A 15,074-nucleotide genomic window follows, 5' to 3' on the forward strand; every position below is an offset into this window, starting at 1 on the left:
TTATACTGGTCGCCTGTCCTTCACTTAGCCCTCCAGGAAGGGGAGTAAGGGCCCAAGGTACAGCATCCCTCCTGGGACAGCAGCCAGTGTTTTGCAGCCAGGGAGTCAACACAGTTTGCACTCGTGGGTATGACTTGAGACCACAGTTAACAGCATATTTGCAGTTTGATTTTGCTAACAGGAGAGATCATATTTTCCCCTAAATAGAAACACACTTTTCCATATTCATACAGCACCACTCTCCCATACCTGGCAGCTTTGACACACTCAAGTCTTGCTTACCATAACAAAGGCAGTTAGTCTTTTGATCACCTGAGGTCAGAGTTAATGCTCAGAGAGTCCTCCTGCAGGTTTGCGTCTTCATTCCCAGTCTGTCATCGCAGGCAGGAGACCACATCTAACCTACCTTCACACACCCTACACTCCAATCCCATACACCCTGCATCCTACCCGCCCCCCACAAAAACCCGAAATACATTAGACTTTGACCAGAATAATATTAACATAGTAATTTATATTTGCAGTACACATAGTAGGCATTCAATAATGGAGGAAGAAAGGAGAGAGAAGAAGCAGAAAAATACTTAAGCACTCCACAAACTGCATAATCAACAGATGACTAAATAATTAAGTTGACTTTCCTAGGGAAATTACATTGCTATTAAAACAAGTTGAATCAAAATATTAGCATCAAAGAAACTTTTGCATTATCTTGTCCAGGAGTCTGCATACTACAGCCTAGGGGCCAAATCCAATCTGCAGCCTGCTTTCGTAAGTAAAGCTTTACTGGGACACAGTCACACCCATTTGCTTATATACTGTCTGTGACTGCTTTCACTCTAAAGAGTTGAACAGTTGCTTCAGAAACTCTATTGCCCACAAAGCCGAAACATTTATTATTTGGCTCTTTACAGAAGAAGTTTACTGTGTCTCTCTAATCCACTGAACCCATTTCAAGGTAATGATACTAAAGCCCATAGTAGTGGTGGGTCTCTAGTTAGAGACAAAGTCAGAACAAAAAAACTCAGGACTCCCAGCAAATAGCCCTTTCTTCCTTTGGATCCCAGCTTTACAAATTAGTTATTCCATGATTATAAAGTTAAACTGAACTTCAATTTCTTCATGTGTAAAATGTGATTATAAGGCTGTTTCTCTTACCAGCATTAATGACCATTTTTGGAGAATTCTTAGAGTTCAGAGAAAGCTCACTTCTTTTTGCCAGGCACTAGGTTAATCAATAGACTCTTTTTATAAAGCAAAGAGGGAAAGTTTCAGAAGTCCAAGGGACAGATATCAATCAGAAGCTTTTGGAACAAAGCACCTTTCTTTTCTGTTCAAGATAAAAATCAAATAATAAATAATCAGATACTACCTGGACTGGTTCCTGGTCCTGCTGTGAATGAGGTTTCCTTCTTTGGATCTTTCCAAGTAGAACTGAAGATATCCATTTACCCCCATCCTCAGAGGTTCAGACAAAAAAAAAAAAGGCAAGGTTTGTGACACAATGTACTCCTCTTGTGAGATAACTTGTCCAAGTCTGTTTTTACATCTGAGAAAATGACAGTGATAACTTTCAGAAGACTTTGGTTATAATTTTTCCTTTCCTCTTTGGGGCACATGAGGTGGGTTTCCTCTATAGTCTAATATAAAGTCATAAAAATGCGAAAGTTCCATTAGACATAAAGCAAGATTTAAATCTGAAGATTACCATATGCTTCCATCTCCTCCAGTTGTGCTGAAGTATATAAATCACCTCTTGGGAACGGATCGCCCAAGAGATGATTTATATAAGGTGATTATAAGCCTTGGGGGGCCATGCTCTGCAGACGGCCAACAAGCCCCCCTCGCCCATCCCAGGGGGTGTCCTGTGGCAAACACTGACGTTTAGGGTTGTGGGGCTGGAATGAGACAATGAATAAGAAAGCACTGTGTCGGTTACAAATTAGAATGCCTCTACCGTGGCTTCAATTTTAAATCTCTCCATCTGGCTTAGTTTAATAATAATGATAATAGCTAACCTTTGAGTACTCACTTATTTGGCAAGCATTATGAGCAGCTGCATAGATTATCTCATGTAATCCTAATGAACACTCCATGGAATGTATGTGATATTATTGTCTTCATAATACAGGGGAAAAAAATAGACTTAGAGAGTTTACACAACTTGACACCAGTAGAAGACCAGTTGATGGCAAAGGAAGCTTTCAGTGTGTTAATTGTTACACAATCATGGATTTGTCATTAAAATAAAATAATTAGCATGAATAAAGAAAAAGCCAAAATTTTATTTTACACATTTCTCATTTTGACATTATAACAGATTTAAAAGATCAAATATCTGGCCGGCCCAGTGGCACACTGCTACAGTGCGCCACTTGGGAAGCGCGGCGGCGCTCCCGCCGAGGGTTCGGATCCCACATACAGACCGGTTCCCGCTCACTGGCTGAGCGAGGTGCGGGGGCAACACCGAGGGTTGCGATCCCGTTGCCGGTCCCGGTCCGGTACGGGCGCGACACTGAGGGTTGCGATCCGTTGCCGGTCACGAAAAAAGACAAAAAGGAAAAAAAATAATAAAATAAAAGATCAAATATCCAATCCCTTGATCTAGTCATGGTATTGTCAGACAGCACTGAATGGAAAAAAAGAAAGAATTTGTCCAACTCATGGATAAACTAAACAAGTGGCAAAGTCTGTTTTGTGGTGGATGAAATGGTTGGGGTCTCTGCCCTTGGGTTAAGTAAAAAATTCCTACAATAATTTAATCCTGATCTGACTGTTATCTTGCTTGAGCTGTAAAGCAAAAGCATGGGCATTCATAACCCAGTTACAAATGTCAATCAGAAAACACGAATTAGAAAGTCAGGCTCCTTCAATATGAATATTTATTATGGGAAATTTCTCAAAAAATTAATGAAGTGAAAACATGAGAACTAAAAACTCATCTTTTTACCCTTATGAGATCTCCATAGATACTGTTTTATAATGGAAGAAGCTCCTATTTTTAAAAGGCTTTGTAGTCCAGAGTTATCTCATTCAATTCATATTTAACTTTAACAAATATAGCAAGTTACAGCAATTGGAAACTGTACATGTAATTAATGCTGGCAATTGGATAACCCTACAAAGCCACTTTGGTAGCAACATTATTTAGCTCCAGGTGGTAAATCCAGAACCTGAAGTTTTATATTTCTGACTATTACTCCTGCCATTGACTTTCTGTCATGGTTTTAGGGCAAACCTTTACTGTTGCCAAGTGTCTTTGATTAAAAACAGAGAATATCAAAATAAATAGTACCATGATTTTACTATATTGACATTTAAAACATTCTTATTTTATTTTAATGACAAATCAGTGATTGTGTAAGTATTAACACACTGAAAGCTTCCTTTGCCATCTATTGGTGTTCTACTGACATGCAAATTCCACCAATATAGAAAAGAATTTTTTTTACCGTTTTCTTCCAATTATCAGTATTGAGAAAACTAATTCTAATAACTTCTAATTTAACTTATGGAAGAAAATAACTAGCCTTAAGTTATCTCTAAATATATGACAAACTATCAAAGTTTAATGTTTTTTATCCCTAGAATATTCCTTGGTTTCAAGGGAATACGTAATATTATTGAAACTAATATTGCTTAACCAGTTCCATGCTTTAGAGATGTATCCCTGACAAGAGGTATCAGATCTGATCAAGACAGAAGCTCATCCTGAATTTCCGGGTAGGACTGTCATACTATCTGTCTTCAAGGTCAATCTTGAATTTTTTTTTTCGTCTGACATCCTATTACATATTTTCCCCCACAATGAAATTTTAAAGTTTAATAAAATCAGTGAGAGAAGTTGTTGAAGGGCTTGAATGAAGTAGGAGGAAGGGACAGCATGAAACAACATGATTGGATTTGGATTTTGAGACCATCTTAACAACAGAGAATGAATAAGAAGAGGACCAGAGGATATAGAGGCTATTAAGAGATGATGAAAACTTGGACAGCGTTGATAATGAATAAAGCATCTTTAGTCTTTGGATCTGACTAAAGAAATCTATACTCAAATTGACACTTTTGGATGCTGACAACGGAGGCACCCAGGCAGGCAGGAGAACAGGCCAGCCACCCACCCAGACCCTCACCCTGCCTGTGCAGAAGGCAGAACTCTGCACATCGCAGCACTGCCATAAGGCTTCACACAGCATCCCCAGAGGTGGGCTACAACAGCCACCTCCACAGCTAATACTGTTGCAAGGATGGCTCACTGCCTTAGTAACTTCCATGACCACTGTGCACGTGGCACCCCACATATTTGACTTCACTGACACAAGGAGCCTGGGAAAAGAGGATGAGTTGACTTTCTCCTCAAAGTCAACTCTAGAGTCATGGAAGAAGCAACTGAACTACCAGATGACCAAAAATCAATGTAGAGATTTTAGAAATACAAAAAGATCAGAAAATAGGACACCACCAAAGGAATTCGGTAACTCTCAAGTACCAGACCCTATAGAAGAGAAAACCCTTGAAATGACTGAAAAGGAATTCCGAGTAACTATTTTAGGGAAACTCAATTAGATAAGAGAGGACTCTGTAAGACAACACAGTGAAATGAGAAAAAATATCCAGGATATGAAGAATGAAATTTAGAAAGAGAAGATTAATACCTTTAAAAAGAATGTAGCAGAACTACTAGAACTGAAAGACACATTCAGTGAAATAAAAAACACAACAGAAAGCTTAAGCAGCATATGAGAACAAACAGAAGAAAGAACTTCTGAACTCAAAGAAGGTCTTTGTGAAATAACCACACAGACCAAAAAAAGGTGAAAAGAATGAAAAACAGTGAAGAATCTCTAAGAGAGCTAGCAGACAACCTTAAGCACATAAACATCTGAATCATGGGTATTCCTGAAAAAGAGGAAAAAGGTAAAGGCATTGAAAATCTATTCAATGAAATAATAATGGCAAACTTCACAGGTATAGGGAGAGACACAACCTTCAGATCCAGGAAACTCAAAGATCTCCAAACAGTTTCAATCCAAAAAAGATCATCTCCAAGACAAATTATAGTCAAACTGACAAAGCTCAAAGACAAAGAGAGAATCCTATAAGAAGCAATAGAAAAGTGTCAAGTCACTTATTAGGGAGCCAACATTAGACTAACAGTAGACTTCTCTGCTGAAACTCTATAGGCAAGAAGAAAATGGAATGACATATTCAAAATACTAAAAGAACAAAACTACCAGCCAGGAAGACTATACCCAGCAAGTCTATCCTTCAGAAATGACGGAGAAATAGCATATTTCCCAGACAAACAATAACTGTGGGAGTTCATCACCACATGACCAGTCCTGCAAGAAATTCTCAAGAGAGTCCTGCATCTGGAATCCAAAAAATAATAATCACTACTATGAAAACACAAGTAAGAAAAAAACTCATCAGTAAAACACAAATGCAAATGAGAAAGACAAGAGAAACTAAATCTTACCACCTAAACACACACACACACAAACACTGAAGACCAATAATCAAAGGAAAAGAAGGGAACAAATGATACTCAAAACATCTAAACAAAAAGCCATAAAATGCCAGGAGTAAGACAAAACCTCTCAATAACAACCCTAAGTGTAAGTGGATTAACTCCCCACTCAAAAGACACAGACTGATTGGTTCAAAAAGCAAGACCCAACTATATGCTGTCTTCAAGAGCCTCATCTCACCAGTAAAGATCCACACAGACTAATAATGAAAGGATGGAAAAAGATATATCATATAAATGGAAACCAAAAATGAGCAGGAGTAGCTATTCTTATATCAGATAAAATAGACTTAAACCAAAAACCATTAAAAGAGACAAAGAAGACCACTATATAAAGATAAAGGGATCAATCCAACAAAAAGACATAACAATCATAAATATATATGCACCCAACACTGGAGCACCCAGATATATAAAGCAAACACTGTTATACCTAAAGAAAGAGATACACCTCAATACAGTAATAGTGGGGGACCTGAACACTCCCCTCTTATCATTACACAGATCATCCAGGTAACAAATCAACAGAGAAACACAGGATTTAAACTATACCTTAGACCAATTGGACCTGGCAGATATCTACAGAACATTTCATCCAATAACTACAGAATTCTTCTCATCAGTACATGGGAACATTCTCCAAGATACATCACATGTTAGGCCACAAATCAAGTCTCAATAACCTTAAAAAAATTAAAATCATCTCAACTATCTGTTCAGACCACAATGAACTAAAAATAGAAATTAATAACAAGAAAAATGCTGGACTCTATACAAATACATGGAAATTAAACAACAGGCTCCTGAATGACCTATCGGTCCAACAAGAAACTAAACAGGAAATCAAAAAACTTCTAGAAAACAACAAAAACAAAGACACATCATACCAAAACCTGTGGAATACTTCAGAAGCAGTACTAAGAGGGAAGTCCATAGCAATAATCAAAACCATAGAAAGATTTCAAGTAAACAACCTAACTATGCACCTCAAAGAACTGGAAAAACAAGAACAACCCAATCCCAAAATTAGTAGACAGAAAGAAATAATTAAGATTAGAGCAGAACTAAATGATATAGAGACCCAAAAAACAATACAGAAGAACAATGAAACAAAAAGTTGATTAAATGAGAAGATAAACAAAATAGACAAACCATTAGCTATTTTAACAACAAAAAAAAGACCCAAATAACAAAAACTAGAAATGAAAGAGAAGACATTACAACTGATTCCACAGAAATACAAAAAAAATCATTAGAGACTATTATTACAAACATCTATATGCCAACAAATTTTGAAAACCTAGAGAAAATTTGAAAACCATTTTGGATAAATTTCTGGACACATACAAACTACCAAGACTGAACAAAGAAAAAAATAGAAAACCTGAACAGAACAATAACAAGCAACATAACTAAAGTAGTAATCAGCAATCTCCCAACAAAGAGAAGCCCAGGACTGGATGGCTTTACTGCTGAATTGTACCAGACACTTAAAGAGGAATTAATACAAATTCTCTTCATAGTGTTCCAAAAATTGAAACAGAGGCCATTCTCCCAAACTCATTCTAGGAGGCCAGCATCACCTTGATACCAAAACCAGACAAAGATACAACAAAAGAAGAAAGCTACAGACCAATATCCCTGAGGAACATAGATGCAAAAATCCTCAACAAAATATAAGCAATCAGAATACAACAACACATCAAAAAATGTATACACCACGATCAAGTGGGATTCATCACAGAAATGCAAGGATGATTCAACATATGCACGTCAATAAATGTGATATATCACATCAACAAAATCAAGGATAAAAACCATGTGATTATCTCAATAGATGTGGAAAAAGCATTTGATAAAATTCAACATCCCTTCATGATAAAGACTCTCAGCAAATTAGGTATAGAATTAAAATATCCTAACACAATAAAAGCCATCTATGACAACCCACTGCCAATATCATCCTGAATGAGGAAAAACTGAAGGCTTTTCCCTGAAGAACAGGAACAAGACAAGGATGCCCACTCTCACCACTCCTATTTAACATAGTACTGGAGGTATTAGCCACAGCAATCATGCAAGAGAAGGAAATAAAGGCCATACAGATTGGAAAAGATGAAATTGAACTGTCCCTATTTGCAGATGATATGATCCTATATAGAGAAAAACCTAGACTCTATCAAAAAAACTCCTAGAGCTGGTTAATAATTTCAGTAATGTTGCAGGATACAAAATCAACACCCAAAAATCAGTTCCACTTATATTTTCCAGCAATGAACTAACAGAGAAATCAAGAAAGTAAGCCCATTTACAACAGTCACCAAAAAAATAAAATACCTAGGAATCAATTTAACCAAGCAAGTGAAAGATCTCTGCAGTGAGAACTACAAACCTGTACTGAAAGAAATTAAGGAAGACACAAAAAGATAGAAAGACATTCCATGCTCTTGGATTGAAAAAATTGACAATATGAAAATGTCCATGCTACCCAAAGAGATCTATAGATTCAGTGCAATCCCCATCAAAATACCAATGACATTCTTCTCAGAAATTTAAAAAATAAATCCTAGCATTCATATTGAAGAACTAAAAACCCCAAATAGCCAAAGCAATCCTGAGCAAAAAAAAAAAAAAAACTGGAAGCATAACACTACCTGACTTCAAATTATACTACAAAGCTATGCTAACCAAAAACGCATGGTACTGACATAAAAATAGACATTCAGACAAGTGGAATAGAATAGAGAACCCAGAAATCAACCTACAGACTTACAGCCAACTGATATTTGACAAAGGCAATAAAAACATACATTGGGGATAAGACTGCCTCTTCAATAAGTGGTGCTGGGAAAACTGGACATCCATATGCAGAGGAATGAAACTAGACATGCACCTCTCACCATATACCAAAATCAACTTAAAATGGATTAAAGACTTTAGTATAAGACCTGAAACTGTAAAACTACTAAGGGAAAATATAGGGGAAACACTTCAGGAAGTAGTATAAGACCTGAAACTGTAAAACTACTAAGGGAAAATATAGGGGAAACACTTCAGGAAGTAGGACTGGGCACAGACTTTACGAAGAAGAGCCCAAAAGTGTAAACAACAAAAGAAAAAATAAATAAATGGGATTATATCAAACTAAAAAGCTTCTGCACAGCGGAGGATACAATCAACAGAGTAAAATGACAACCTACAGAATGGGAGAAAATATTTGCAAACTATACAACTGACATGGAATTAGTATCCAGAGTATACAAGGAACTCAAACTACTACACTGTAAAAATAAATAAATAAATAACCTAATTAAAAAATGGGCAAAGGAGCTAAATAGACATTGTTCAAAGGAAGACATACAAATGGGCAACAGGCACTTTTAAAAAATGCTCAACATCACTAATCCTCAGGAAAATGTAAATTAAAACCACATTGAGATATGACCTCACCCCAGTTATGCTGGCTGTAACCAAAAAGACAGAGAATAGCAAATGCTAGCAAGGATGTGGAGAGAAGGGAATGCTCCTACCCTGTTGATGGGACTGTAAATTAGTACAACCATTATGGAAAACAGTATGGAGGTTTCTCAATCAACTACAGATAGATCCAGCAATCACCCTTCTAGGTATATACCCAAAGGAAGGGAAATCATCGCGTTGAAGGGACACCTGCACTCCCATGTTCATCACAGCTCTATTTACAATAGTCACAATATGGAACCAACCTAAATGTCCAATGACAGATGACTGGATAAGGAAAATGTGGTATATACACACCATGGAATATTACTCAGCCATAAAGAATGAAATTCTGCCATGTGCAGCAAAAAGGACGAGCTTGGGAAAATTATGTTGAGTGAAATAAGCCAGGCACAGAGGGAAAAATGCCACATGTCCTCACTCATAAGTGGGAGCTAAGAGAGAGAGAAGGAAGGAAAGAAAGACGACAGTGGTGCATTGGACCTGCAGAGGGAGAGAGCAGACCTAGGGTTCCGGAGTGCGGTGGGGGAGTGGGGAGGGGACATGGAGAATAATCCCAATTTATAGTGATGGGCATGAGCAGGGGCATTTCCTTAGAAGAGGCTGTGGGTTGGCGGGCACTGCTGCATCTCTATTATATGACATCATCTGCCTGTTGAACCCAAAACAACTCTTTCCACACACATAGTTGTAGAGTTGCCCCACCTCACATGAACCAGCTTTCATATGGACAGCCACAAACGGGAGACCAGCCAGAGTGGCATGTAGCTACTGCGTCCTGTCCACAGCGCCTCTTATCAGTGTCTGAGTTCTTTGTCTCCCCACCATTCTGCCATCTATGGGCTGAATTATTTAGTATATTAAAATACCCAACTGCTATGGCACAAAAACAAAACAACTACTCAACAGTCTTGATTTTTAAAAGGGAGGAGGCAAAGAATTCTCAAGGACAGCAGTATAGTCTAGGATAATTTAAGTAGCATATAAAGTCAGAGTTGAACTTGAATAGACTATAACTTGTCTTAAAAATAATACTAATACCAGACATTCTCTATTTATATTGCTTATGGAATTGCCTTGTGTTTATTAAATTCAAATGGCAGCTACATCAATATCTTTTCTGGTTTTATTGACAGCACATTTACTGTAATCTCTTTAAATTTAAAAAAGAAAATGTTGATATAAACCCAGGTAAAATTGACACAAATTAAAGCAACTTTCTTTTTATTTAAAAATCAGTGACCTGAAACATGAAGAATTGCCTATCAGAAAAAGAAAGAGAAACACACACTCCAAAAACCCTTAATACTTTCTAAATTGCTTAAATTAAAAAAATGAAAGCCCTTGACTTTGCCCTGTAGCAGTCTTGAATTACCTACTCTAAGGTCTTGAGTACTTTCCTGAGGAAACCCAAGAATTGGTTAAAGAGTTTAAATACCACTTAGTTTATAGTTTTGCCATGGTTCAACAGTTAGCCATTTAAACTCAAACCTACAGTGCTTGCACATAAGATCTGCCCCATGGATATTTGTTAGTTCACAGGTGAAAATGTAGAGTTTCCTCAGGAAATTTGCTGCTTCAATGAATGCTGGAGGTTTCTGGGATGACTCCAACACCTCCACAGAAGTACAAAGCTCTTGACTATTTTTCATGCACCTGAAAGTAAACCACTTCATTTCAGAGAGAGTGGGATGGTCACATGTTGCCCCCATGCCATTTTAGGAACAAAATTTTAACAATTTCTTATTTAGGGGGCTGGCCAGTTAGCTCAGTGGGTTAGCGCATGGTGCTGATAACACCAAGGTCCAGGGTTCGATCCCTGTACCAGTCAACTGCCAAAAAATAAAATAACTTCTTATTTGGGAGAAAGAACTTCCAGAAATGGGTGACAGTAAGAATGAATAAGACTGGTAAACATAACATTTTGCAAACGAAGACATCCATTTCATTCTCAGGCTGTTCATTACGTTCTTTCTCCCCACATCTCATGGCCAAAGCCCCATGGAGGTTAAATCCCTACCTACCCTTTCTTTCCTTTCCCCTCTATTTTCTGTAAGTAAAGAAGTTGTTCTAATAGAATTCTCGGTCCCAACCTGGTCTAAAATCTCCACTTAATCTATAAATACCTAAATAAGGGGACATCATAGATTGCTAATCACATCTCTGGAATGATTATTAAAATATGAGAAAAGCTATATGGTTTGCTTATATATCAACATATATTCTTCCTATTTTTTCTAGCTTTTTAAAAAAAATGCATCATATTCTTCATCCCCAGAAATATTAGAGTACTATAAAAGGCCTGTAAGAATACTGACAAGCTCTAAAGCTGCTGGGACAGAGGGGTCTCTTCTCTATTTTTGAATCTCCATTAAAGCAAACAAACAAACACAGTAAAAATTCCACCCTTTGCACTTGTCCAGGCCACAAGATACAACCCAAGCTACATGTTGAAATCTCGAAAAACTTTTTAAATGTTCATTATATTTTACCTCTAGTTCCCTTCTATGAATCTGTTCTGCAGGAAATAATCTGAAATAAAGAAAAATTGACAAAGGTGTTTGCCACAATGTTATCCATGATGGTAAGATCTGAATAACCTGTGTTGGGTATGAATAGTTCACCAGTAGGGAAGAGGTGAGGTAAATTATGGAACATTCACTTCAATGGTCTATTAAGCCAATTGTAAAAATTAGACAAAGGTGTTTGCCACAATGTTATCCATGATGGTAAGATCTGAATAACCTGTGTTGGGTATGAATAGTTCACCAGTAGGAAAGAGGTGAGGTAAATTATGGAACATTCACTTCAATGGTCTATTAAGCCAATTGTAAAAATTATGATTGTAAGGCTGGCCAGTTAGCCCACTTAGGAGAGCATGGTGCTGATTATAGCAAGGGCAAGGGTTTGGATCCCCATACAGGTCAGCAGCCAAAAAAAAAAATTAGAGTTTATAATAAAATAGGTTGGGGGAGAACTTCTGATATTATATTAAGCTAGAAATCTATAGAACATTGAAATAGTAAGCAAAATTGTGGGTATGTATACATACACACACACGGTTCAAAGTGTGTCAAGAAATTAAGATCAGAAAAAAAAAACTGGAAGGAAATGCACTAGAATGTTAAACAGTGGTTATCTACACTACTGGAACCAAAGATGGTTTGTTTTTTTATCTATAGTTTATTTTCCAAATTTTCTGTAGTATGCATATTTTGTTTTTATAATTTAAAGAAATTTCATTTTTAGAAAAGAAATGCTTAACATTTCTTGGTTAGGGTCCTATTTGGAAGCAAGAATACATCCCATGTCAGCTTTCAACTTCAGGTTTCACCTTTCTTCTTTTAGTTGTCTTGATAAAGTGAAGTCTCTTGGGTTCAGTGATTGTACAGAATAATTAAAGACAATCTCTGGAAAGATGCTGCTGTGTTGTCGTTATTTATCTAAGTAGACAATATCTCCTTTTCGGAAGAAGTTCATAAAAAGAAAAAAAGAAACCTTAACTTTTTTTTTTTTTTTTTTTTTTTTTTTTTTGTCTTTTCCTTCCTTGACTGCCACAGTGGTAGCAGGTGCAGTTTTTGTAGATTTTCTAGTCCTCCCCCACAACCCTTCAGATGTCAAAGGTAGTTAATTAGCAAACCACAGTTGCAGGTGGTTTTCAAGGAGAAGGGAGTTTAGGACAAAGGAATAAAGCTTCATAAAACCAGCTTATGATATCTTTAAAAACATAAATCCGTGCCTTTGTAGTTCTTACTCCGACAGCCGCTCAGCTCTCAGAGGCACTCTATCAGCTTCCCCTGTGTTCCAGCCACATAAGCTCCCCAAGCAATTACAGAGAGAAAAAGGGTTTGTGCCACAGCCGGGATCTACTGTAATAATGCAGGCCACCTGTGTTTTCAGAACGGAGAGAACTCTTTCGAAAATAGAAAAAGCGAAGTGCTGAGTGGAACTGTGGAGAGCCATGGCAAATTATCACCAGTGTTATTCATTAAGAGAGAAAGTGATGCTGACAAATCTACAGTGAAAAGTAAAAGAAACCTTGCTTCATGAGACACGTCAAAGTGAGAAAGCAAAGGATAAAGCTTTTACAGACACTGTAAACCTTAGTGCAACACGCTGCTGCTGGCTCTGATAGAAATAGTGTCACTGGGGTGGCCAGGGACGTTCTTTGCAGCATCTCTTTTCCCTTCTCAAACCTCTTTCCTGACTTCCTCTGTCTCCCCTTTTTCTTATTCTTTTCCAGGGAGAACTCAAAGGTACTTGGCCATGTCTCACCCATTCCAACAGTTCTAGGGGAAACTTCAGGGAAAATGAAAATAGCTACACTATCCAATTTTCTTTTTTCTGACATATTTTCTATTTTCTTCTCAAACTCTCTGCTTGAGGGAACATGGCAGGAATGAGACCCTAGAAGTTAGCAGCTGAGTTCCGTCCTTTCATATGGTCACACTACAATGGGCAAGACTACCATAGGCTGGTATTTCCCAACCAAGTCTGGTGGGGACAAGTTACTTCAGAAGCATTGGAAGCCTTCATCTAAGGGAAAGAGAAACTACATCTGCTGTACTGTCTGCTGAATTTTAAAACCCACGTACATCAGTTAATATTTTTAAACCTGTTAGATCTATTGTATTCAAGCTGAATGTGTGAAACAGAGGATTTCAATCAAAGGTGAGGAGCACGTCAAAGCTTATTTCCAGTCTTATGCTTTAGGGCTTTGCCATTAACTTTAATAGTAACCGTATGTGTTAGTCCAGGTCCTTCTATCTGGGTTCGTACTTCCATCCATTCATATACAACCTGTGGTTCTGTTGAGAAACAATTGAATATTTAAACCTGCGTGTAGTTTGTAGTGATCCTTTCCAAAAACAACTTTTTGGCTTTAGCTGCATAATGGGGAAGGCCTAAACTGTCTTAGAAAATCATGTATGATTTTGCATTGCCTCCAAAGAAAGTCTTAGTAGGATTATATGACTGAACAGGCCACACATACCTCTCTCTCCTCAAATTGGTCCTGAATCAAAATTGTTTCTTTAAAAAAGGGACTTAAGAAACTTGTGGTGCTCCAATAACGTTATTTCTTGAGTTATTTCTAATGTGACACCACACCTCCAGAAACATGTGGACATTTCAGAATAGGGCAGAATCTTGATAGTGTCCCCACGTGGTTGCCTACATTTTCTTATATAATTTTAAATGGTAAATCAGCCTCAAAATATTTTATTTTTGGATTTCCCATATGTTCATTTTCTCTCTTTCCACATATGTCATAGGCTGAAGAACAGCACAAGCGAAAGCTGAAGCATTAATGAAATAGGCAGATTGATCAATTCTGCTTCCTGGGGTCATCCCCCGAATGTGCCGTGAGAAAATGTGGGCACTCTGCACTGCAGTTGAGCCACGGACGCCCACCGAACACCTGCAGCACGCCAGGCTTTTCTGGGTGCTGTTTCGCATACCGGACGTTTCCATATTGCATGAGTGTCACACTTGATGTCGGAGCAGAGACCACCACATACTTATGATGCCCAAAGATTATGATCAGGTGGCAGACTTAAAGCAAACTCTGAGTTTGAGAACAGAAGAGTCAGCAAGAGCATAATTCATCAAGTTGCTGCCTATTACTTCTCCCTCCCCCAAGCATGCTTCCATCCACACCATATGCCTTAATTTTATCCCAAAAGGCAATTTGCACATACTCATACTTCTAACTACTAACAAGCTACTGTAGCATGTACTCCTTTCCCCTTTTAGACTGAAGCCTCCCCCAGCTTGACAAATCTGTCCAATTACTGCAAAAACCCCTGTTGTCTGAGTAATGTGTCCACAGGCCTTCAACTCCATCTACCCTGGACTTACCCTGTCCTCATCTTTATCGTTCCTTGCTCCTGATCTTCTCAGTTGTATGGTTAATATCAGCTTGGGGTTTTTTTGTAGGTTTGGTACCTATTACATGTTCTGGAAATGGTGATCAGGAGTTCAGTCAGTTGCAGCTGTGCAAACTCTAGTTCAGCAGATAAAGCTGTGAATGGTGGCAGGGAAGTTGGGAAAAGGAGAATCAGTA

At 37.8% G+C, this 15,074-nt stretch overlaps 1 protein-coding gene across 1 annotated transcript in view; it reads left to right on the top strand.

The window, feature by feature from the left end:
• The window catches only part of LOC103608396 (disks large-associated protein 1-like), a 35,713-nt gene extending 21,041 nt beyond the window's left edge, over positions 1-14,672 (top strand). Inside the window, exon 4 of the mRNA XM_008592833.1 lies at positions 14,284-14,672. Within this exon, the coding sequence (XP_008591055.1) occupies positions 14,284-14,288 (5 nt within the window). The 3' untranslated portion in view covers positions 14,289-14,672. The remainder of the gene's footprint in view (positions 1-14,283) is intronic.
• The last annotated feature ends 402 nt before the right edge of the window (positions 14,673-15,074 follow it).

This window comes from Galeopterus variegatus, unplaced genomic scaffold, assembly GCF_000696425.1.
Source record: "Galeopterus variegatus unplaced genomic scaffold, G_variegatus-3.0.2 Scaffold8388, whole genome shotgun sequence".
Taxonomy (NCBI): Eukaryota; Metazoa; Chordata; class Mammalia; order Dermoptera; family Cynocephalidae; genus Galeopterus; species Galeopterus variegatus.